This window comes from Saccopteryx bilineata, chromosome 1 (assembly GCF_036850765.1).
Source record: "Saccopteryx bilineata isolate mSacBil1 chromosome 1, mSacBil1_pri_phased_curated, whole genome shotgun sequence".
In the NCBI taxonomy this organism is placed as follows: domain Eukaryota; kingdom Metazoa; phylum Chordata; class Mammalia; order Chiroptera; family Emballonuridae; genus Saccopteryx; species Saccopteryx bilineata.
In genome coordinates, this window is record NC_089490.1 from 103,288,730 (window position 1) to 103,314,222 (window position 25,493).

The window sequence follows — 25,493 nt, forward strand, 5'->3', positions numbered from 1 at the left end:
CATATGTTTGCACCCATTTGATGGGGCGCAGGGAATTCACTTCCCACACCCAATAAAGTTATCAAAGTGTTTTTTGAAATAAAAATAGCTGTGCTGCTCCCTGGGGTATTAAAGTGGATGCAGTTCATTCTGAGTTTAAATGCCGTTAAAAAAAATACTTTAAGATGTTGAAATTTAAAATAAAAAAGAGATACATTTTAAATTGATCATTAGCTCTTCAAAGTTTCCTATACTTGATCATTGTCAGTTATGGTTTTATGACACATCAGGTTAACATATCAATCCTATTTTTCTTTATTATTTATTAGTGTTAATAGAATTTACAGAATCTCATCACCTCATTTCAAAACCTTCTTTGTTTCACTATCCCCAGCTTTAATAAATGTACTCTCAAAATAAATATACTGTTCACAAAAATTAGAAGATATTTCAAAGTGAATATGAAATGATAAAAAAAGAAGCATTTGATATTTTTTATTAAACAAGAACATCAGAAAAGCAAATGACAAGTCAAAGAAAGTTGTTTGATTAGGCAAATGAGTTGCAAAACCAACTTTTATTTCACTGGTGAAAATGCACTATACAAAAGGCTGAAAGTACTGGAGTATCTGCACGTTCCTTGATCCCCTAATTTTTGTGAGCAGGTAATAATAATAAAAAAATCTGCCTTTTATTTCTAAACCTTGTGGTACATTGGTTGAGAAGTGGCCCCAGAGAAATATAGAAGTGGTTTGTTTTTGTTTTGTTTGCATGTCTTGACCCTTCTTAAACTGCACTATCCCAGACTCCTGAAGTTTTATTTCTGAGAGGTGTCTGAGACTGTAAGTCACATACTTGAGAATTCTAAAGTGTAGAGCCAGACAACAGCTCTTACCCCCCTCATCTGCCTTTCTTAATCTGATCACTTAGCTCTGAATTGATGTCTTGAGGTATGTGACAGATACCTTTTTTAAAGCTAGTGTTTATTTTATCTTGTTAAACTATGAGGACATGTTATATGAGTGATATAATAAAGTCGGAATGATGGAAATGCAAACATACAACTTCATGAGGCACTTCATACTTAAATAGATATTTTACAAACTCTTTAAATGAAAATTATTATCTCTAAAATCATAAAAACTATGAAATTTTAAAAAGTTAACTACCTTTGTTTAAAACCTTCTAAAGACAATATTTTTTAAAACCACTATATTCTATATTATTGGATTTTTTTAATTCTGGCTTTCTAACTATATATGCAGAGGGTGTTTTAAACATGCCACTATTTGGGAAAGTATCCACAGTACAGAAATATCTAATAAGCCTATTTCAATTAGTCAAAGATATTCAATTTAATCTTATGAGTCATTAAATCTAGCTCATAAATTCTACGATTAAAAAAAATCTGAGGCTAGAACATACAATATACAGATGATGTATTATAGGATTGTATACCTGAAACCTGTATAATTTATTAACCCAAATAAATTCAATTAAAAAAACTATTTGTGGCCGCTTCTCCGGCCAGTGGCGCGATGGGCTGCGGGAACTCCACTGCCACCAGCGCGGGCTCGGGCCGAGGTTCTGCAGGAGCAGCTAAAGATGTAACAGAAGAATCGATAACAGAAGATGATAAGCGGAGAAACTATGGTGGAGTGTATGTTGGTCTCCCATCTGAAGCTGTGAATATGGTATCCAGTCAAACAAAGACTGTTCGAAAAAATTAGAAGAAAATATCATGACTCAGTAATCAAGAGCTTGCTCATCAAGATTTAGAAGTCCAAGGCTCTGTAACTACAAACACTTCCTGGCCACTGAGTCTCCTATTCTACTTTCGAATGGTCACAGCAGCTCATCATGTTAATTCTATATTATTTCAAGGACTTGTGACTGATGGTTACTGGAGTTATTTGGCAAGTTTTTAATATGATAATGACCATGTATATCCACTTAGTACTGCAATGTAAATTACTCAATTTACCAATGAATTTCAACAATTAAAATATTTTTATCCCTCTTTAAAAAAAAACTATTTGTGACATAAAAGACATACAAAGGTAATACCAATAATTCTGACAGTAATTACGCTAGGAGGATAAGCATGCTCTTCAAGTTTAATTTCATTTAGGTGTTTTATATTATTATAAATTCCCTGAAAGGATTAGAACAATCTTCATTTTTATTTTTTGAAAGAGAGGAAGGGAGAGAGAGAGGGGGGGCATCAACTCATTGTTCCACATAGTTGTGCACCCATTGATTGCTTCTCAAACGTGCCCTGACTGGAACTTGAACCTGATTGGTGCAGGAACCTGTGACCTCCAGGTAGAGCAGGTGCCTTCACACTTGAACCAGTGACCTAAGCGCTTTGGGAGGGGCTCTTGCCCTCTGCCACCTGCTAGAGCTAAGACAATCATTTTTTAAATCTTCAGAAATCCTTTTCTTATGTGTCTTCTAAAAAAATGTGGATTCTCTTTAAAATTTTAACCATTTTATTGTATATAAATCAACAGAATTCTAAAATATAAATGATAATTTGGAAGATTTCTAACTCTTCAAGTCTCAATTTTTCATTTTGTTTTAGATTCTAATGTATGTATTGAATTGACTGTTTAAATTCATAGCGTGTGTATATGCATATTAATATAGTTTTGCTTCTTCTCTCTATTAGCTTTTGCAAAAATTCTTGATCCTGCATATCAGATTGATAAAGGAGGCCGGGTAAGGTTTGTTGTGGAACTGGCAGACCCAAAATTGGAGGTGAAATGGTATAAAAATGGTCAAGAAATTCGACCCAGTACAAAGTAAGTGAGCTTTGCAAATAATCAGTGATAACTATATAAATCAAACAGTAGTTTGGCTTAATTTTTTATAAATAAAAGCCTGTTTTAGTTAAAACTTTGTCACACAGAGTCATATAAAGAAAGAATAAAATCTTTTTATGTATTTTAGAACCATTTAAAGTATAGCACTATATAAATTAAACCTTGTTTTTTATTTTAATTCTATACAAACTATTTCAGGTGATTCCAAATTATGGTTTTGTGTCACTTTAGGTTATATGTGATTATTTCAGAGATTACTAAACTTCTCTCAATTTAAAAAAAAATAAAACTTTGAAAAATTTTGAAATACATGTTTGCTATATCAGCTAGGAATCACACTTCATAATGAGATAACTTTTGTTTTTCTAGAGTAGCATTTAAATTCTGTTTTATTGTTGCTTGGTCCTCTCCCAAATAAAGGAGACAAACTAATCCCTGATGTCTGATGGTATCACTGGCCTATTATACAACTGCTTTACAGATATTCTTCTCAGCCTGAGAGATTTTCAACTCCACCATATTTTTTTAAGTTAATAGGAGCCACATGCACATTTAGAAAAGACGTTAATCCTGAAAACCTGTCACTTCTGTAGTGCAATTAGGTGGCTTCCAATTTCCTAATGTGGTCATGCCTACAGAGTGACTTTGAGACAATAATGTTTGTACCTGGTAAAAATCTCTTGAAGGTGGCCTAAATTTAGCAAAAATGTAATTTTACTTGGTTATTTTTATTTAGAAAACGTTTAATGTTTTATTTTTAAAGTCTTCAATTTGATAATTTTCTAAATGATTTATGTTTGAAATACAGACCCTATATAAAAGAAAATAACTGAAATTAAATATTATGTGTAAGTACACATATTAATTATATTATATATCATAAAGATAAACATTGATTTCATGTTTGATATTCATTAAACTGTGTAAGGTATGCTGCTTAAATGGCATATCAAAATTATATCCCTCTCTTTCAAGCATTACTGAATTATAAGCCAAATTTTCTGACAATAAAGAAAAGAATAAAATCAAGTTCATGACTCTGTTTATCTTTCCCCTGTTTAAAATAGGTACATCTTTGAACATAAAGGATGTGAAAGAATCATGTTTATCAATAACTGTCAACTAACAGATGATTCGGAGTATTACGTGACAGCTGGTGATGAGAAATGTTCCACTGAGCTCTTTGTGAGAGGTAAAGTGAAATCTCTTACTGTTGTCATCAAGAGCCAAAGGCTGTCCTTCTCCCAGGGATAAAAATTAAAATGAAATTGATGCGGTGAGCTCTTGAGCTCCAGAGGAGAGCTCATAGACCCCCTAGAGATGATTTAATTTGGACACTCCATTGGCTCTGTGCTGAAGCTTCTCTATGCTGGCAGTTAAAAGTGTATCCTGATTCATCTTCTGGTGTGTTAAAGACTAGAAAAGCCAAGGCGAGGAAAAAAATATACTGCTCAGTAAAAATACCTGGAAGTTTTGACTCAAGCAAGTGGTATTTTATAATATAATGATTCTAGTTATAGCTTGTGAAAACCCAGTGAAGCCTACAGACTAATCCTCATCTCCCACACTGAGCCGATCACAAATAGAGTTCTCTTGAAACCAGTTTCCTAATTAAAGGGGCATCAGTAGTTGGCACTGAGAGCTCTAAAGACTGTCATTGACTAAGACACTGTGGAAAGAGCCAAGGGTGTCAGTGAAGCCAGGCATCACTTATTTTATTTATTTATTTATTTATTTATTTATTTATTTATTTATTTATTTATTTATTGTATAAGGCCCCTGATTAAGACAACTTTGCAGTCTCTATCATCTATCTGGCATCAGAATCAAAGAATTTTAGTCTTAAAGATTCTTCATCAGAAATGTCTAACACCTGGTATTTTATTTGCCCCACCCCAAAAATGATGTTTGATACATTTTGTCTGTTCTTTAGAATAATAATTTATTTGATTTGACCAGTTCTGAGAAAGCTGGGAGAATTTACCCAGGGTTGTCAGCTAGTATTTATTTTGCCAAGAAAAGTCATAAGGACCACCATCTAATTGTAGCTCTGTGATATGATGCTTTCTAATGGTTGATTTTTCATTTGTGAATAAACTTGGAGTTGTGAGGCAGGTTTTGCACAGTGAATGATCCTGATTCTCTCTTTTTTTTTTTTTTCACGTTAGAGCCTCCAATTTTGGTGACTAAACAGCTGGAAGATACAAATGCTTACTGTGGGGAAAAAGTGGAATTAGAATGTGAGGTGTCTGAAGATGATGCTAATGTAAAATGGTAAATAACTTTTCTAAGGCTTGTTCATTTTAAATAGACACACAAAAAAGTACCTTCATATATGGAGAACAGGAAATTGCTTTTACAAATGTGAAAAGAATCTCAATCTCATTCGCGTTGGTAGAAATGGTAACTAAAACCGTACTAAGATTTTTTTTCCACCTATGAAACTGAAATGGCCTGGGAATCTATATTGGTAAGAATGTGGGGAAGTAGTTACTTACTAATAAGAAATGTATGGCTCCAGGTTGCCCAGGTCTGTTTAACCCCGAAGCCCACGGATGCCTTTCACCTGAATACCATGCTTTCTCTTGCTATGCCATACCTGGTAACTTACATGAAAAAATAGACCTTTTTCTTCATTTTATTTCTAATCATTGTATTGTGATAGTACCTCAGAAAACTATTTTTAACTGAGAACCACCATTTTACTTTAAAAAATAAAAACCATTTTTTTTTTGTCAGATGGGAAATGTTTTCTCAAGTTCTCTTTGAGTCTCCTCAAATTAAAGACTAAACGACGCAGAATCCAGAAATGAAATGCTTTGTTGAGGAGTACAGTAAATTACATAGCTGGAGTCTGCAGGACCTGACACAGAGTAGATTGTTAATTCAAATCTAGAATCTTAACTATCTTTAAAATGTATTAAAACGTTATTCTCACCAGTGGAATCAAAAGCCCAAACATGGATATTATCCACCATCAGTGTGTTCATCTGATTGAGACTGAGTGGGAAAAGAGGACTAATATTTTTTAATGTAGTTTTTCTGACAATATTTATAATATTAATTCATTAATAGATTAATTTATACATTCTTTAATTCAGTAAATAATTCTTGAGTGTTTGGTATCTGCCAGACACTCTGCAAGACACAGAAATATGGGGAAAACAAGACCAATAAGGTCCATCTCCTGAAGGGTCATTTATAAAAAATATATATATATTTATATGATAATTTCTTTTAATCCAGGTTTAAGAATGGTGAGGAGATCATCCCTGGTCCAAAATCAAGATACAAAGTTAAAGTTGAGGGTAAAAAACACACTTTGATCATAGAAGGAGCGACCAAGGCCGACAGTGCGGAGTACTCTGTGATGACAACAGGAGGACAGTCATCCGCTAAACTGAGTGTTGGCTGTAAGTAAGACTTCCTTGGCTGTCTTCCATGTTCGCTTGCTAATGGTGTTGCATCCATTAATTCAGCTTTAGAGTTCTACTTGTGGCAATTTTAAATTTGTAAAATTAAATTCCATTCTAGCTGAGTGTCTATGTCATCTCAACTGGGGCCTCTGAGAAAAGAATGGACGATTCAATTTAATATAGTAAAGCACCAGTATTGGGGAAAGAAGTATAAAAATCACCTGCCAGGAAGGCTACCCATGGTTAAGAAATATTTTAATCTCCCAGTCATATACATAAATGATAAAATACTTAAATATGATACAAATATTGATAATGTTTGCTTTATTCATAGATGAACTTGCTGTCTATTTATTAAACAAACATTCAACATCCTGCAATTACATTTGGGGTGAGAAGTTACTCAACATTGTAAGAGCTAATTTGCTAATATTCTTCAAAGGCATGAGGGAATTAATGTATTTCCCAAAATGCCCACTATTAGAAGTTAGTTCTCAAGGGCAAAGTCTGCCCTTTCAGTTAGCCATAAAAATTAAAGTAGCAAATCTCACAAGAAGATTGATAACACACACAGAGCAGAAATCCTGCTTCCTTAAGTTAAATTCACCTGAGCACTGAATTATTCAGAAGTAATTTCAGTACACTTTTATGTTTCATGGGATGGTGTCCGTTTTAATTTAACCATAAGCAGATCCTTATCTGATATTTCTATCCATTTAAAGCAGTTCTGTTATAATGGAACATACTCATTTTTCTAAAAACCACTGTGCTATCCAAAGTCATGTAATAAAAACCAAAACGCTAGTAGAGAAAATGGAGTTGTGGGCACAACACTCAAAAATTTTGTCAGCAACACTTTAGAAAAAAAAGAACCTACAAAAGACATTAACACAATTTTATACATGTTAAATGGCTAATAAACAATACAATATATATGGCGCTTTACTTTTTAAAAGGCCTAAAATTTGTTTATGGAAGTGGTGTAGAAGTTTTGCAGCTTGTGAGCTATTGTGAAGTAGTGGTCAGAGGTTATTTAAAATTGGATGGATAGTGGTAATCTCAGCTGTGCATGGGTATGACTCATATTACACGAGTGAACTGAGGTAGTTGGTAGATGTTTGAGGTGTGGGTGTTTTGTGCAGTCCTACCTGCACAAAAATTTCATCTGGATGAAATTTTCTGGATTCACCTGATCTTTGTCATGAATGAAATTGTACGTAATCACACATGAAATTTGTGTTAAGTTCCAATTATCCCCTAATATATTGATTGCATTGGAACAATCTCATTTTCAAAATAAGCATTAATAGCAAAACTGACTGTACCATTGTGAAACGCCACCATCTTAGCCTGTCTGGATTTGGATTGGCACTTATAACCACCTATTATTTCTGTAGTGAAGCCTCTGAAGATATTGACACCTCTAACTGATCTGACTGTACAACTTGGGAAAGAAATCTGCTTGAAATGTGAAATCTCTGAGAATGTAACAGGAAAATGGACTAAAAATGGGCTACCTGTTCAGGAGGGTGACCGTTTAAAGGTTGTACACAAAGGAAGGTAAGCAAGCTAGGTGATCCCTGAGTGACAGCCAGTCCCCATCTTCACGTCCTCTACTTCCTAAATTCCATATATATTTAATTAATTAATTAACTAGTATTTAACTAGTACTTGTGTGTGTGTGTGTGTGAGAGAGAGAGAGAGAGAGAGAACAGACAGAAAAGAATCATCAAATTATAGTTGCAGCACTTGAGTTGTTCATTAATTGCTTTCTCATATGTGCTTTGACTAGGGGGCTTCAGCTGAGCCAGTGACCCCTTGCTCAGGCCAGCAACCTCAGGGTTTTGAACCTGGGTCCTCAGCATCTCAGGTCGAGGCTCTATCCACTTTGCCACCACCTGGTCAGGTCTAAATTACATATTTGGTAAGGATGTTTAAAGAGCAGTGATAGGGAAAGGATCTATTGAATATTTCTGATTCATTGCTTCTAAACAGAAAGAGCATGTCATTTCTCTGTTGTACATCATGCCTAGCCTGTGATTCTGGATCTGTACCTTACAGTATGGTGCTTTGTCTAGTCAAAAACTACTGACTGATTTTTGTGTGTGTGTGTGTGTGTGTGTGTGTGACAGAGAGAGAGACAGAAGGACAGATAGGGACAGACAGACGGGAAGGGAGAGAGATGAGAAGCATCAATTCTTTGTTGCGGCACCTTAGTTTCTCATTGCAGCTCCTTAGTTCATTGATTGCTTTCTCATATGTGCCTTGACCAGGGGGCTAAAGCAGACTGAGTGAACCCTTGCTCGAGCCAGTGACCTTGGGCTCAAGCTGGTGATCCTTGCTCAAACCAGATGAGCCTGTGCTCAAGCTGGTGACCTCAGGGTTTTGAAACTGGGTCCTCTGCGTCTCAGTCCAACACTCTATACACTGTGCCACCGACTGGTCAGGCTGACTGATTCTTTTTATCTAAACATGAGGTTAGAGAAATGGTACTGAATTCTAGTTGAGGAACTGGTCAAATTGGATTAACCATCTCTAACCAGTGTCACATGACCTTTCCACAATTATTTTGTTTTTAGAGTGGGCGTAATATTCTTGAATCTAGCAAAAATCTAACATATGAGCTCTCAAACTTGGATCCATGGATCCTAAAGAGACATTGAATGAACTTCAGGGACCCTCATAAATCCTCCGAAATTATAAGCAAATTCTGTATATACAAATATATTTGTTTTTCTCCAGTGAGAAGATCTATAGTGTCCATCAGATTATCACTGGTTCATGACCTCAATAAGGTTAAGGATAATTACTTTTAGGTTTTGGTATATAAAGCCAAAGTCAAGGTTATTGTTACTAATTTCTTGAATCTTTAAGTATGGTATTAGTGAGATATTTTCTTTTAGCCTTTTAAATAATACTATGAGATTAAAAAAAAAAAAAAAGAGACTCTTACCTAATAAGTAAGTTGTATTTGTAGAGATAATTTTATATAGTCTAAAATTAATATTTACTATGGGTCAATAAAATGGATAATTAAGATTTCACATTATTCTCTCTCTCCAGTTAATCAAGTTAAGCAAGTTAATCAGATAAAAGCCAGGTGTCTCCTCAGATTTAGTCTAAACTAAATCTTTGCAAAATCTTAGAAATATGTTTCTCTCATTTCCTTAGAATCCACAAATTAGTGATAGACAGTGCTCTCATTGAGGATGAAGGTGATTATGTATTCACACCAGATGCCTACACTGTTACTTTGCCTGCCAAAGTTCATGTTATTGGTGAGTAGATAAAAGAAATCTTTGCAGAATTCTGTTCTTTTATTTTTGTTTTTGCTTACTTTGAAATTGTAACATATTCAAAACTATGTGATGTTTAAAGAAAAAATACATCACTGTTCTTAACCACTAATCATAATAGCTGATTTTGTATTATTTTTGTTTTCTTAATATATTTTAAGTTTAGTGGTTATACTTGTTTCCCAATTTCATAAATGGTTCTCATTTTTCTTGTTTCTTATTGTTTGGTAATGGTCGATTTTAAACATCTGTCTACTATCACTTTGACTCATGTTTAATTGACTGAAGTCATCCATGATAGCTAACTTCAAAGGAAAAGTCCTAATTAGTGCCAGTGAAAAGCTGAAATATTTTCCTCTAAGATCAGTAACATGACAAGGATGTCCCCTCTTGCCACTTCTGTTCAACATAGTACTAGAAGTCCAGTTTAACCTAGGGCAAGTTACTAAATTTCTCTGTATAGCAATTCCTCAAATTCTTCAATGCTTTGGAAAAAAGTGTTGTTTTACAATCTTCAGCTTTATGGTTTACAGTAATACCGTGTCTTAATCTCTCAAAAAATGACAGTGAGTTCCATAGGTCAGGAGTCCAGGATAGCATGGCTAGGTCCTCTGCTCAGAATATCACAAGGCTGAAATTAAGGTATAAGCTGAGCTAAATTCTTGTGTGAGGGATCTGGGAAAAAGCCAAATTCCATACTCATTCTGAGAGCAGGCAGAATTCACCTTGCTGTGGTAGACCTGTGGTTCTGTTCCAGCGAGAGGTTTTAGAGGCTTCACATATTCCTTGCCATGCAGCCTTCTTCATCTCTCATTCAAAAACAGCAGTTCCATTCTTTCTCATGCTTTGTATCTCTGACTTTATCTTCTGTGCCATAATAGTTGATTCTTAAGAAATCTTACAAGGAAATAGTTTTCCAAGGTGCCGTGTACCATCTACATGAACTCCTCTTACATTCTTTTTGACCAGATAAAATACTGGTTACTACCAATGTTTAGCACTAGCTGAGTACTAGCCCAGGTATTCACATGGGAATGACTGATAACAAAGGCCATGTTTAATATTCCAGATCCTCCTAAAATCAACCTGGATGGTCTTGATGCTGACAATACAGTGACAGTAATTGCAGGAAGCAAGCTTCGTCTTGAGATTCCCATCAGTGGAGAACCTCCTCCTAAAGTCATTTGGAGCCGAGCAGATAAGGTTTGTTCTAAGCACGTGTGGGTGCGCACACACTGCCCACCCTACTCCCTGCCTTCCATTAGTCAGATGAAAGAATAAGGCAAATCAATGTACAGAGGTTCAGCAACAATGTAATTCCTTTGATAAAAAAGATCACTGATTTTCAGGCAAATGTAATAATCATTCATTTTCTTTTCATATTTTTGACTAGCTACTATATTACCAAGCATGCTTTTATGTGCAGTGAACAAGATTCCATCTTTCATTCTAATGAATGTCAGGGAATAGGTAGAAGAGAATTAATTATTAAGTAAATAGATGGACAAAATAGAGGCAAAATTATTTTGCACAGTAATAAGAGCTGTAAAGATAAAAAAAAATAGGCTAATATGATTAGCAAGTGACTGTGTGGTAAATGATGACAGCCTCTCTGAATGTTAACAAGGAACCAACTATGTGAAGATCATTGGAGAGAACTTTCCAGCTAAAGTCAATGCAAGTGCAAAGGACAAGGGGAGAGAATGAGCTAGGTGTTTTGGAAGAAAAAGAAGAAAGCCAGTGTAGGTGGGGTGGAATGAGGAAGAGAATAATAAGGTTGGAGTAGTAGACTATTGCCAACTCATATGTGACCCTATGGCTTCCATATAAACATTTTACAAGAAGCAAAGTTATTCCACATGATTCTATAAAAATGGATACATGTCATTATTGATTTGTCAAAACCCATATAATATACAACATCTAGAGCAAATCCTAACCTAATGTAAACTATGGACTTTAAGTGGTAATAATGTTAATGGCCCTGGCCAGTTGGCTGAGTAGTAGAGCATTGGCCCGTCGTGTGGACACGACAACTATGGAACAACTCAAGCAGTCAAGTGCAACAGAAGTCCCAAAAGAGGGGACCAGAAAAACATTGAAAAAAATAATGGCCAAAGCAGGATAAATGGTGATGGAAGAAGACTTCACTTGGGGTGGCAAACACACAGCACAGTGTATAGATGGTGTATTACAGAGGTGTATACCTGAAATCTATATAATTTTATTAACCAATATTACCTCAATAAATCCAATTAAAAATAAAACATTTTTAAAAGATATAATGTCCAAAATAGTTCCAAATTTGATGATAAAACTATAAATACAAGAAATTAAATAAAAACCAAGCACAAGGAGCATTAAGAAAATGACACTAAGACCCATCATAATTAAATTGCTCTAACCTTGTGAGCATGAAAAAAAAATCTTAAAGTAGACAGAGAAAAAAGTCACATTTAATATATAGGAACAAAGGCAAGAATGACATCAGATTTCTCTGGAAGCAAGGCAAGTGAAAATACAACGAAACAACATCTTTAAAGAAAAAATACCTGTCAACCTAGAATTCTATACTTAGCACAATACTTTTCAGATATATAAAATCTGAAAATTATCACCAGCAGACAAGCCCTACAAGAAATACTAAAGTAAGTCCTTAGGTTAGAAGGAAATGGTATCAGTTGAAACATTTCACAAGAGAACCAAGAGCACCAGAAATGGTAACTACATAGATAAACATATATGAGGTTTTTAAAATATTTAAATCTCTTAAAAAGCTAATTGACTAAAAAATAATAACAGTGCACTGTGTGGCTTATGCCATAAATGTAAGTAAAATTTGTGATAATAAAAACATAAGGTAAACCCTGGGCTTACCTGGTCAAGGCACATATGGGAGTTGATGCTTCCAGCTCCTCCCCCCTGTCTGTCCCTCTCTCTCTCCTCTCTAAAAAAAAAATGAATAAATAAAAAAAAAAAAACATAAGGTAAAGAAGGAAGAAATGGAAGTAAGGATCAGGAGGGGTGAAATGGAAAGTATGCTATTGTAAGTTTCTTTTGTTTGCACTACGTGAAGTATTATAATGTCATGCAAAGGTATGCCATGAAAAGTTAAGGATGTATACTATAAATTCTAAATGAGCCACTATAATAAAAAATAATTTAGGCCCTGGCTGGTTGGCTCAGTGGTAGAGCGTCGGCCTGGCGTGCGGGGGACCCGGGTTTGATTTCCGGCCAGGGCACATAGGAGAAGCGCCCATTTGCTTCTCCACTCCCCCCCCCTCCTTCCTCTCTGTCTCTCTCTTCCCCTCCTGCAGCCAAGGCTCCATTGGACCAAGGATGGCCCGGGCGCTGAGGATGGCTCCTTGGCCTCTGCCCCAGGCGCTGGAGTGGCTCTGGTCGCGGCAGAGCGACGCCCCAGAGGAGCAGAGCATGCCCCCTGGTGGGCAGAGCGTCGCCCCTGGTGGGCGTGCCGGGTGGATCCCCGGTCGGGCCCATGCGGGAGTCTGTCTGACTGTCTCTCCCCGTTTCCAGCTTCAGAAAATACAAAAAATATATATATATAATTAATAAGCCAACAAATGACATAAAATGCAATCACAAAAACATTTAATTAATCTAAAAGAAGGCAGAAAAAGAACAAAAAAACAGGACAAGTAGGAAACAAATAGCAAGATATAGAATTGCAAAGAGAAATATGTAAATTAGAGATTTCAATACTCTTCTTTCAATAGTTCATAGAACAAGAAGACAGACAATCATTAAGGACATAGAAGATTTGAAGAATACTATCAACCATCTTGATATAATTGACACTGATAGAACACTCCATTGAACAAGCAGAACGGGCATTATTTTAATATCCACATGGGAAATTTACCAAGATAGACCATAAAACAGTCTCAATAAATGTTAAAGGATTCAAGTTGTGAAAGGTATGTTATCTGGCCACACAGAATTAATTAAAAATCAATAACAGAAAGATATCTGGATAATTCCCAAATATTTGAAAACTAAGTAATATTTTTCTAAACAACTCATGGATTAAAGAAGTAATCACAAGAAATTTAGAAAATATTATGAACATACCACTATCAGAATTTGTGAAATTCTGCTAAATCAGTACTGAATAATCTTATATTTATTTTTAAAAAATGGAATTTGTAGTTTAAAACTTGTCAGGAAGACAGTCCAAAGTCCAGATGACTTTTCTAGAGAGTTGTACCAAACATTTAATAAATAAGTAATACCAATTCTGCACAAACTCTCCCAGAAAATTGGAAAAGAGAGAATGAGAGTATTTCTCAACTCACTCTTGAAGGCCAGTATTATTCTTATAGCAAAATCAAAAAAAGACATTACAAGAACAGAACTCTATAAACCAGTTATCACTCATGAACATAGATAAAAAAGTTCTAAAAAAATTTAGTAAATGGAATCCAATGATATATAAAAGAAATAATACATCATGACAAAGTAGGGTTTATCCCAAGAATGGAAAGTTTGGTTTAACATTTGAAAATAAATTAATATAATTTACTATGTTGTAAACTAATAGGGTAAAGGTATGATCATCTCAATAGACATTTAACAAAATCCAACATCCTTTTCTAACATCTCTCAGCAAACTAGGAAGTGAAAGAAACTTCCTCAACATGGTAAAAGACATATATAAAAACCCTACAGTCATCATCCTACTAAATATTGAAAGATTGAAAGTTCTGCTCCTAAGATCAGGAACAAAAAAGAGATGTCTACTCTCACCACTTCTCTTCAACACTGTACTAGAGGTTCTAGCCAGGGCAATCAGGCAAGAGAAAGAAATAAAAGGCATCCATACTGGAAAGGAGAAATAGAACTGTATTTATTTTTAATTGACATAATCATAGACATAGAAAAATCCAATATACCATACAAAAAATCCACTAGAACAAATGGTCTTATTTCTAATATCAAAAAGCTGAAAACAATTAAAATGTCCATCAACAAGTGAATGAATAAACAATTTTTTTGTGTGAAAGAGACAGAGAGAGAAACAAAGAAAGGAACATATAGGGACAGACAGACAGGAAGGGAGAGAGATGAGAAGCATCAATTCTTCGTTGCGGCACCTTAGTTGTCCATTGATTGTTTTCTCATATGTGCCTTGACTTGGGGACTACAGCAGAGCAAGTGACCTCTTGTTCAAGCCAGCAACTTTTGGGCATAAGCCAGTGACCATGGGGTCATGACTGTGATCCCACACTCAAGCCAATGACCCATACTCGAGCCGGCAACCTCGGGGTTTCAAACCTGGGTCCTCTGCATCCCAGTTCAATGCTCTATCCACTGTGCCAGGCTGAATAAACAATTTGTAGGATATTCACACAGTGGGATACTAGATAGCAATAAAAAATAATAAATTACTAATATATGCTACAATGTGGATAAATCTCAAAATAATTATGCTAAGTGAAAGAAGCTAGACAAACAAGTATTTTTATTTATTTATATTTTGGAGTACCATTATTTTTAGTAGAATTTATTGGGTGACACTGGTTAACAAAATTATACTGGTTTCAGGCACACAATTCTATTACATCTCTTCTGAACACTGTATTATGTATTCAATCACCAAGTCAAGTGTACATCCACCACCATTTATGCCCTTTATAACCCTTCTTTACCGTCTCCCACCCGCTGGCAAGCACCACACTCTTGTCCATGCTCATGAGTTGTTTTCCTCCTTCTCTGTCTTATTTTGCTCAATTCCTCCACCACCCTCACCCAGCAACCCCCATAGCTGTCAGCCTACCCTCTATGAGTCTGCCTCTATTTTGCTTGTTAGTTCATTTTGCTCAGTAGAGTCTACATATGAGTGAAATCATATGGTATATATCTTTCTCTGACTGCTTATTTCACTTAGCATAACACTCTCCAGGTCCATCCATGTGGTTGCAAAAGGTAAAATTTCCATCTTTTTATAGCTGAGTAGTATTCCATTGAGCAAATGTACCACAACTTTTTACCCACTCATCTACTCATGGACATTTGGGCTGCTTCCAAATCTTGGCTATTGTAAATAATGCTGCAGTGAACATAAGGATGCATATGTTCTTTCAAATTAGTGTTTTGGGTTTCTTTGGGTAAATTTCCAGAAGTGGCGGTTTTATTTTTAATTTTTTGATGCAACTCCATACTGCTTTATACAGTGGCTGTACCAATCTGTATTCCCTCCAACAGTGCACGAAGCTTCCCTTTTCTTCAAAATGCCAAATGCTGGCAAGGGTGTGGAACAATTAACTTTTTATATATCTATCACTTATGGAAATGCAAAATATTATGTCCACTTTGGAAAATAGTTTGGTAGCTTTTCATAAAGTTAAATAGACACTTACCATTCAACCCTACAATGCTATTCCTATGTATTACCCAAGAGAAATGAAGACATATGTCCACAAATAATTGTCAAATCATGGAAACAATGCAGAAGTCCAGTTGTACAAACATACAGTTTGTACATACATAAGCCAACTGCACATGAACTATACAATGGAATACTACTCAGCAGTAAAAGGGAATGTACTAATATACCTGCAACAATATGGAGGAATCTAAAGAGCATCACACTATAAAAAGACAGATTCAAAAGGCTGTACACTGTTCGATTCCATTTACATGAAATTCTGAAAAAGGGAAAACTATAGGGAGAGATAACAGACCAGCGATTTCCAAGGAGCATGGGGACACTGTTGGAGGTGATGGAAATAATCTGTATCTTGATTGTGGTGGTGGTTACACAATCACAGAAATTTTTCAAAATTCACAGAACTGTAGATCTAAAAAGTGTAAATTTTACTCTGTGTAAATTATAGCACAACCAAACAAAGTGAAGTTTAGAAAACTGAAGAGAATGTAACACCACCCTAAATATATTTCTTTTCACATAAAAAAAACAAAACAAAACATTTTTTTATAATTTTATGATTAGAATTTGGCTAATATGATAAAGTTTTGTTCTATTATAAAATAGAAAAATTATAAAAACTATTTCAGGCATTCTTACTGTTATCACAACTATTTGTTATTGAAAATTTATGAGTTCTAGTCTACAGACAAAAAGTAAAGAATTAACAATAGCTAGTGGCAAATTACTTAGATTAACTACAGTTACCTGGATTGTCTCTGTTTTGTCTCTTTGTATAGTATATTGACTGTTCATTGTTGTATAGAAGATAAAACCTGGGAATCAGAAAGATGTAATGTTACTTTAAATTCTAGTGTAAGAAAAAAAAAGAAGGAAAGAATTGGAGAAGAAGAATGAAAAGAAGTAGGGGGAGGAGGAAAAAAAGAAAATATCATAGAAGGTTCAATCTCACTGCCTTTACTTTGGGAAAGAGATGGCCATTCTTCCATGTCCTATTGGAAAGGAAAAATTGATACTTAATAACTTGTATGAAATACTGACATTGCAGCTTTCAAACCTTATCAATATTTTAAAAATTTTAAAGATATCTAAGGAAATGAAAAAAATCATTATTTAGTTTCTGAAATGAATTTAACTATTTCTAATTTCATATGCAAAGAGATTCCTCTCCTAGAATAACAGTCTGAATTCATATGTTTAGTCTTCCAACTTTTTCTTTGGTGAGTTAATGATTGGGGGCTTTGGAATCAAATCCCAGTTCTACCACTTCTTAGCCGTATGGCCATGGGCCACAGTTTTCACATATGTAAAATAGGCTAAAACCTTTGTCCTTAGAGTTGATGGAGGATTAAACTAGGAATGTGTGTTTTGGGCGTTAGTACCGGGTCCAGCTGAAGTTATAAGGCACTCTGGAAGAGTCCCTGTTGTTGTATAGGCATGCATATTTTCGTTCTTTCCTCCTTAGGCCATTATGGAGGGCAGTGGCCGCATAAAAGCAGAATCGTACCCTGACAGCAGCACTCTGATTATTGATACAGCTGAAAGAGAAGATTCTGGTGTTTACAACATAAATCTGAAAAATGAAGCTGGAGAAGCACATGCAAGCATCAAGATTAAAGTTGTGGGTAAGTCCACTGGATCAATGAACTTCTTTTTTTTTTTTTTTTTTTTTTTTCATTTTTCTGAAGCTGGAAACAGGGAGAGACATCAGACAGACTCCCGCATGCGCCCCACCGGGATCCACCTGGCACGCCCACCAGGGGCGGTGCTCTGCCCCCCAGGGGGCGATGCTCTGCCCATCCTGGGCGTCGCCATATTGCGACCAGAGCCACTCTAGCGCCTGAGGGAGAGGCCACAGAGCCATGCCCAGCGCCCGGGCCATCTTTGCTCCAATGGAGCCTTGGCTGCGGGAGGGGAAGAGAGAGACAGTGAGGAAAGCGCGGCGGAGGGGTGGAGAAGCAAATGGGCGCTTCTCCTATGTGCCCTGGCCGGGAATCGAACCCGGGTCCTCCGCACGCTAGGCCGACGCTCTACCGCTGAGCCAACCGGCCAGGGCCAATGAACTTCTAAAATCAAGTCGACATGTCCAGATCATGAGTACTGTCAGCTCTTGATTCTCTCAACATTTCTGGATAGGCAACAAAGTGAAACATATGTAGTATAGCTATATTTTATAAATTGCTGTCTTTCTTTTTTCTACCTCTGCCACTTTTCTTTTCTTTCTCTTTTTCTTTACACATTCTCTTTTTTGTTGCATGGAGGACATACTGCAGTAATGAGTAGCTGAGGCAGCCATTCTGGGTGCTAGTCATTAGCTCTTCACTGCCATGTTCTCTTTCAGTGCCCTCTGAAGTTGCTGAAACACAATGGCTAATAATTCCCCACATCACAATCATTGTAGAATAATAAGGTCTGTCTTCGTCCTTAGATGACTATCTAAGTGTGTTTTTTCTAAGCCTGAAACCAAGTGAAATGAGGTTAGCAGTTTATTGGTGATCCAAAGTCACATGAACTCTTCATCTCATTTTATTTGTCCCTTAAACATATTTCAAAGTGACCAAAAACTAAGGTCACTTTAACAGGCACCGAGCTATATTTACAAGACATGGTAACTTGCTATTTTTGGTTTGGATTTCTACCAGTCAACATCTTACATCTTCCAACTAATGTAAAATCCACAATAGTTAGTCCTTGATTTAGTTCTACTGGAGGTTCACTTTTTAATTATAATACAAACAAACCAACCAACCAACAAACAAAAATGTACACCAAGGTTGCAGATTAAATCCCAAGTCAGGGAACATACAAGAATCAACCAATGAATGCATAAGTAAGTGGAACAACAAATTGATCTCTTTCTCAATCTCTCTTTCTTTCTCCTGTTTCCTCTTTCTCCCTAAAATCTATTTAAAACCATTTTTTTTTAGCATTTAGTTTTTTAGTTGCTGTTTTCAAGAACAAGAGTTGGGTTCCATATGGGACTTGTTACCTAATGTTGTTACACGACTTTAAAGGATTTTTATTTTTATTTGGCTTACCTTCTCTTATTTCATACAAAGCATGAGTTTTTGTCTAAATTAGTGACTAAGTGCATTTCAGTAAACATGCAAAAGTACTCAGAAATGACACTGCTCCTTTGATTATCACCAAAAATTTATATTTCCTAATGAACAATTTTTCTTTGCAAGCATGCTATCTCTTATTTTACTCTATTTCTGTTTGTTTGCTATAGACATCCCTGATCCTCCAGTGGCCCCGAATGTGTCAGATGTGGGGGATGATTGGTGCATAATGAACTGGGAGCCTCCTGCCTATGATGGAGGATCCCCAATCTTAGGTAAGTGCCTGTTGGTCTGCCCATGGAACTGCCACTGGTGTTGTCCTCTATGCACATTAGGATGGGGTACACTAAAAATAGGGCATTTAGAAGAAAATTTATTATACTGTCTTTACATATCCATTCAAAGTGAAACACTATATTTTGGGATGCTCTGTAAGTACTCGAGACTTTAATAGTTCTGAGGAATATTATCTGATTCTTGTTCTTTTTCTTTTGGTTGACATTTATATTCAACATATTGAATTATATGGAAACATTCTGACTCTAAACCGTTATAGTCAGTAAATGTCTAGTTCTGCAGAATTATGTCTATGGAGAAACTTTTTAAAAATACTTAGAAGACTTTGCTTTTTCTATGGAACAAAGGCTTTTTTCTACTCACTAAATATGAAACTCACAAAACTGGTCATTTCCTTCTTTATACGTATATTACCAGGATTCAGAGCTAAATCTATTGCTCAACTATATCAACTATGTATATAGCCCTGTCTGACCAAGTGGCAGTGTATATAAGTTGGTATGACCTATGTATCTGTGATCTGTTTTTCTATTTTCTTCTTAGTATTATTTTACTTTTTTCTAGTTTTGTTATTTTTATTTTTTTCCTATGATGATATTCCCTGTATACTCTCTCAAACAACTGATGAAACAAGGTAGTTTAAAAATACATACATACATACTCTTTAACTTAAAGTGCTGAGAATACTGGAAAATTTAAGAACTTCCAATACCTGACAAAGTATAATTTTGAGACCAAGGAAAAAACTTGAGTTTCTATTTTGTATTACCTGCAGGATACTTTATTGAGAGGAAAAAGAAACAAAGCTCCAGATGGATGAGGCTGAATTTTGAGCTCTGCAAGGAAACAACTTTTGAACCCAAAAAAATGATTGAAGGCGTGGCCTATGAGGTCCGTATCTTTGCTGTCAATGCCATCGGCATCTCCAAGCCCAGTATGCCCTCCAAGCCATTTGTTCCTTTGGGTGAGTCAGGAGAGATGTGTCTTTGTCTTAGGAATCATTTACCAAATTATGACTGCTTCCTTCTGACCTCCTGTGGAGCAGGCCTGGGAGCTTCTGAGAGTGGTAGGTGAGCAGGAAATTGGAGGTGGTTAGGACTAATTTTCTGCCTCAGAAATTGGTGGAGTTCAATGTCTTCACAATGTTGGCCCTGGAATTCATTACCAGAATTCCAGTGACAGCTGTGGGTGGCTCCAGTTTCCCGTTCCCACTGAGAACACGTTGCTGAACTCACTGACACATGACCACTCCCCATTTGTCCTTCTGAAGGTATAACCCAGCACCTTGTTGTAAACACTGTCACTGAAACAGATTGAGATCTATTCAACAAAGCACACTTGAAAACTAGTCTTTGCTTTAAAATGACATCTTAAATGGTATCTAATAAACTGAAAAAGTCAGTTCAACAAGGACAAAGAAACAGAAGAGGTCTTCACTACTTTACGGTGGTGAAGTCTTTTTTTTTTTTTTTTAATAGAAACAAGAATTTGTACTTTAAAACTAGAGAGTTATGGGAAATATTCTCTAGGCCATTAGAGCCCAAACTTTGACTTTTCCCAATTTCCTTGGGCTTCCCAGCCTCTCCCATGAACTTCCCAAATTGGAGGGACTGTTGGGCAGCATTTAAAAATATTTCCATGTCTAGCAGATCTTTGCTGTACATGCAGCTTATGCTCATGGAGTTGTCATTGAATTTTATTAAGATGTGGGTCTTTGTGTATATTTTTATTGGTATCTTAGTTCATTTTATTACCATTCCTTGTGCCATAACTCTGTAGTTAATAATTTTTCCTCTTGTCTTTTTTTTTTTTTTTTTTTAATCTTTGTAGCTGTAACCAGCCCTCCTACGCTTCTGGCTGTTGACTCGGTAACCGACACCACTGTCACAATGAAGTGGCGGCCCCCAGATCAGATTGGTGCAGCAGGTTTAGATGGCTATGTGCTAGAGTATTGCTTTGAAGGAAGTAAGTACAACTCATGGTTAAAATGAATACCACCATCACTAGGTGAGATAAACTCCCCCTTTCTTTTGTTACTCTCTCTTGGGAACTCATCTCCTTCCTACTGAAAGTGACAACAAGCCAAAGGTCATCCTTCTAAGATGCGTGAAAACTTGGCCCTTCTTTGATACTTGAGGTTAACAAATTGAGATCCGAGAAATATCCTAGCTAGGCTGCCCGACTGGACAGCACAATTGATCTAAAACATAGGAGGAAGGAGATGCTGTCAGTATTTCAGAGACTTCCAGTTCTTGAACTGTGGAATTACACCAATGCAAAATAAAAGTCTAGTTAGGATGAAGCGAGTTGGAAATTCCAAACCCTATATACTGAGCAGAGGTCAGCAATCGAAAGAGCTGCCTCGTTCAGGGGAGTAAAGAGCAACCAAACGTTTGGTTATCAGTGGTCATCCCTGCCTTCTTAAAGGGGGAGGGGGAACTAAGGACAACTTTTCAGCGTTTAAAGAAGCCACATTCAATGCCATATGGAGTAAGACATGGGTCCCACATGTGGCAGTAACTCCTCTTAGGACTTGGGTACATAAAAATGTAGTCACTTAAATTTAGGAGCAGAACAGAAAGAGGAAAGCAACTGCTGATAAAAAAAAAAAAAAATAGAAAAAGAGAAAATGGCCCAAGAAAATATGGGCCAGAGTGTACCTAAAACCAAAAAGATGTGAAATTCACTGAAAGCTTCTTGTGTTTTTTGATTTCCTACTTATCATGATTCGAAAATGTCTGAATCAAACTGCCCCAGCTCTGGGCTCGAGCTCCATTCTAGACAGTGGCAGGGAAACCAGCCGCAGGGAAGCACGTTGGCATCATCCACAAATCATGAGCCACGATGTAGCCTCAGAGAAAACTCTTTGGACCCCAGACTTTACCATGGATCTCACTCGAAGGAAAGAGAGGCCACAGAGCACATTTGGGAAGTAAGGAGTGTGAACATAAGTGCACTTCCCCAGGAGGAAAAACCACAATGGAAAAGAAAGTTCATACGAAGAGAAAACTGCTGAGAAGGAAATCCCTGGCCCCTGGATTGGGGCACCCGTGGCAATGCCCAGGGCTGGTCAGGAGGGAAGAAGAGGAGGGGGATGAAGCAGCCTGGTAACATTCAGTTCCATTCACATGCACTATGTTCACACAGCTCTATGCTTATTTTTCTGGGGCTTAGAAAGCCACTAACCCAAACCAGTGGGGACATGATAAGAGTTATCCCAGCATGGGAGGGGGGCATTCTCACTAATGCAACAGGTAAATTCTTGAGCACGTCAGAATATGGTTTATTCCCATTTCATTACCCTCCCCGCACCATTTCAAAAAATCATGAGCACTTCGCTCTGTTATTTATATCACCCAGCCTGCAGAATTTCCCAATCTTGTATGTGTTGTGGCTGCTGACCACAAACATTTTGTGTATGTATGACACAGAGCAAATTCTTTACTCTTTTCTTTCTGATAGGTTTAAAAAGTAAGAAGATACAGCAAAATGATACATGGCTGTCATTTTGATGTTACCCACCTTAGATAAAATACAACGAAGTGTATTTTACATGATTTTGTGTGTGGTCTGTGTAGATATATATGTATATCCACATATACATATATATATGTACACAGTCATTATTCTGTATATATTTTGCCACATAACGTTTTGGAATTAGCTTTCTATGGAACGTGTATCTCTTTCTTCTTGCAGTCTTTTCTTACTTCCTTTATGTGGCTGACCTATTCTTCATTCTCTTTTAATGGCTGTTGTTCTCCAGACTAATCTTCTGTAGTGTTTAATGCTTCTCGATATGTCAGGTTTTATTCTGTAAGAGAGCTCTTTTCTTTATCAGACGGTGTGTTGGTTTTGACTCTGCCTTCCTCTTGTTTGGGTTTTTATTTTTTAATGCCTGCAGTATTTTACTCTTCTTTGTTTTCTTCCTTTGTACTAGCTCCTTCTTCTCATTGTCTCCCTCAGTTAAAGTGGTTCATATGTGAAGGGGTCGGCTATTTTTGTTCCCCCTCTGATCTAGTTTCATACTTGTTTCTCTTGAAATTTTCTTCTTTACTCATTCTTTGCTCTCTCGTGCACGTATTTTGTCTCCTGATTTCACTTTCTCATCTATTATCTCTTGACTATGAAAATATCAACACAGTAGCTCCCAAACCAACCACTGGCTTAAAAAGACATTATCTCTTTTCCAAAATCCTAAGTAACTTTTATTGTTCATGTGTCCTCCCAGTTACAGATATTCTGGCTTCCTGCTCCTTCTCCCTGGTACAACTAGAAGGGTTGGGATAAGACAGAGTAGAAAGTTTCATAGGGGCCAGTGTAGTCCCCACCCCCCTGATATACAGCAAGTCACCATCCCAAACCAGTGGGGGTATGCCCACGGCCACTCTGTGAGCCAATAACATTTTCTCCACTCTTATAGAAAGCAGACCCAAGGCTCAATTTGTTTTCTTGACCAAGAGCTTATTGTCATGGCAACCAGGGTCTGTCTCCTCAGCTGCTGGGGCAGTTTCCACTTCCTTTGAGAACAAGAGCCTTGATAAGACACGGCTGGCCTTATTACGAGTGCCCTCCCAGACTGATGCATGAGCCCCACTGGGGGAGCCCTCCACTCTCTGGGGACTCAGAGGCCCCTCCCTGGCTGGGCTGGAGAAAAGATGAACTGTTCCACTGTCGCTGCTCCCCTGTGGAGCGCAGAGCCTGCTCCTCCTTTGTCTTCAGGATCTTGCTTGCCTCTTCTCTACCTCTTGCTCCTACAGCTGGAGCCGCCCCAGCCTCCCTCCTCCTCTTCTCTGTGGCAGGTGCCTCAGGATGCACACACAGTCTGAGCAGAGCAGGCCGGGCTGTGCCTCTCCTGAGGAATCCCCCCTCTCCCAATGTGTTTGGTCTCTTCCATCACTGCTCTGAAGACAAATCTCTTTGCTTACTTTGCATACTTTGCATACTTTACTAACAGAGAATGCTGACTACTGATACAGTCTTCTTCTGGTGTGAAAGTGGGTGTCTTTAATTAATTTTAATGACGGATTCTCAAAGGTACATCAGCAAAACAGTCTGATGAAAATGGGGAGGCTGCCTATGATCTGTCAGGTAAAGTATTCTCTGAAAGCTCTCACACTTTCTTACTCTATGATAAAGTTTCTGGGAATGTTCCATGACCAAGTATGAAGTACACGCACCATCCATACACACAGAAAAAGTCCTTAGAGATGGAGGAAGGGTGGGGGGTGGACAGTGAGTTAATAATGTGGGCTCCATGCCTTCTTTTTCCCTGGGGGCATAATGCATACAAACTTTTAGAACTTGAGATAGTTATTAGCCTTGGATGCTGGGTTTAAATTCTCTTGATGGTGTAAACAAAACTGAAAAGCTTTTCAAAAAGTCAGAATTTTTGATTGAAGTGAAAAAAATTGTGCCAGCTCCCTAATGAGGTCTTGGCTCCTGAGCTGTGTTTCCACTTTTTGTGAATAAATGCTTCTCTTTCTTTTCATAAATGGGAGCATGGTTAGATTCCCTATGCTCATACAGGTGGTCCTCGGGTTATGACAGTCTCGACATATGACATTTCGAGTTTACGACGCTCATTCCCATAAAGACTTTAAAAGATTGAGACATGAGGGGTTTTGCTTACACCATTAGTGTTGCACTTATAGACTACACGGGAGAGCTAGTTTGGTTGCATGCAGAGGAAGAATACGCAGTAATGAGGCATATGAGTGAGGGAGTTGGCATATGCCCCGGTATGCTTACCTACGCCATTTTGGACTGTTAAAAGCACAAGTGGTCCATTTGTGTTAGGCCGGGATGTGTTTCGACTTACACTAAAATTCGGGTTACGTCACTGTCATAGGAATGGAACTGTGTGATAACCCGAGGACCCCTTTATTAGCATGTCATAGTAATAAACGAGCCAAGATAAAACAGAGAGATTATATGACCATAAGGTTGGTGTCTCTTGTTCATTAGAATAACATTTTTCTGAACAAGTTTTTCTGAACTTGAATATGTTCAGATGGCTGAATATTATGGTTGCACCCTTCATTATAAAACTGAATTGGAATAAAACTACTGCAAAATCCTTGGGGACAGTTTCTATTATGCAGCAGACCCTAGTATAGGTTTTTTTCAGAAATAGCAGAATCTGACTGTCCTCTGTCCCATTGTTTATGTTAGCGAGTATAGATCATTTTGCATTTAAATATGAAAAATGC

The 25,493-nt window shown here is 37.0% G+C and overlaps 2 protein-coding genes across 9 annotated transcripts in view; both read left to right on the top strand.

The window, feature by feature from the left end:
* The window catches only part of MYBPC1 (myosin binding protein C1), a 91,561-nt gene that overhangs the window by 42,561 nt on the left and 23,507 nt on the right, over positions 1-25,493 (top strand). For 5 of the 8 annotated variants that reach the window (XM_066262724.1, XM_066262753.1, XM_066262747.1 and 2 more), the window contains 11 exons: positions 2,651-2,783; positions 3,872-3,996; positions 4,973-5,078; positions 6,051-6,217; positions 7,618-7,780; positions 9,392-9,498; positions 10,586-10,719; positions 17,388-17,547; positions 19,155-19,259; positions 20,057-20,245; positions 21,112-21,246. In XM_066262724.1, coding sequence (XP_066118821.1) covers positions 2,651-2,783; positions 3,872-3,996; positions 4,973-5,078; positions 6,051-6,217; positions 7,618-7,780; positions 9,392-9,498; positions 10,586-10,719; positions 17,388-17,547; positions 19,155-19,259; positions 20,057-20,245; positions 21,112-21,246 — 1,524 coding nt within the window. Of the gene's footprint in view, positions 1-2,650; positions 2,784-3,871; positions 3,997-4,972; positions 5,079-6,050; positions 6,218-7,617; positions 7,781-9,391; positions 9,499-10,585; positions 10,720-17,387; positions 17,548-19,154; positions 19,260-20,056; positions 20,246-21,111; positions 21,247-24,318; positions 24,373-25,493 lie in introns of all 8 variants that reach the window. The other 3 variants (XM_066262733.1, XM_066262706.1, XM_066262715.1) reach the window with 1 other exon arrangement.
* LOC136326590 (overexpressed in colon carcinoma 1 protein) lies at positions 1,500-1,991 on the top strand. The gene has a single exon (XM_066262779.1). The coding sequence runs from the start codon at positions 1,518-1,520 to the stop codon at positions 1,707-1,709; it is 192 nt and encodes a 63-aa protein (XP_066118876.1). The 5' UTR covers positions 1,500-1,517; the 3' UTR covers positions 1,710-1,991.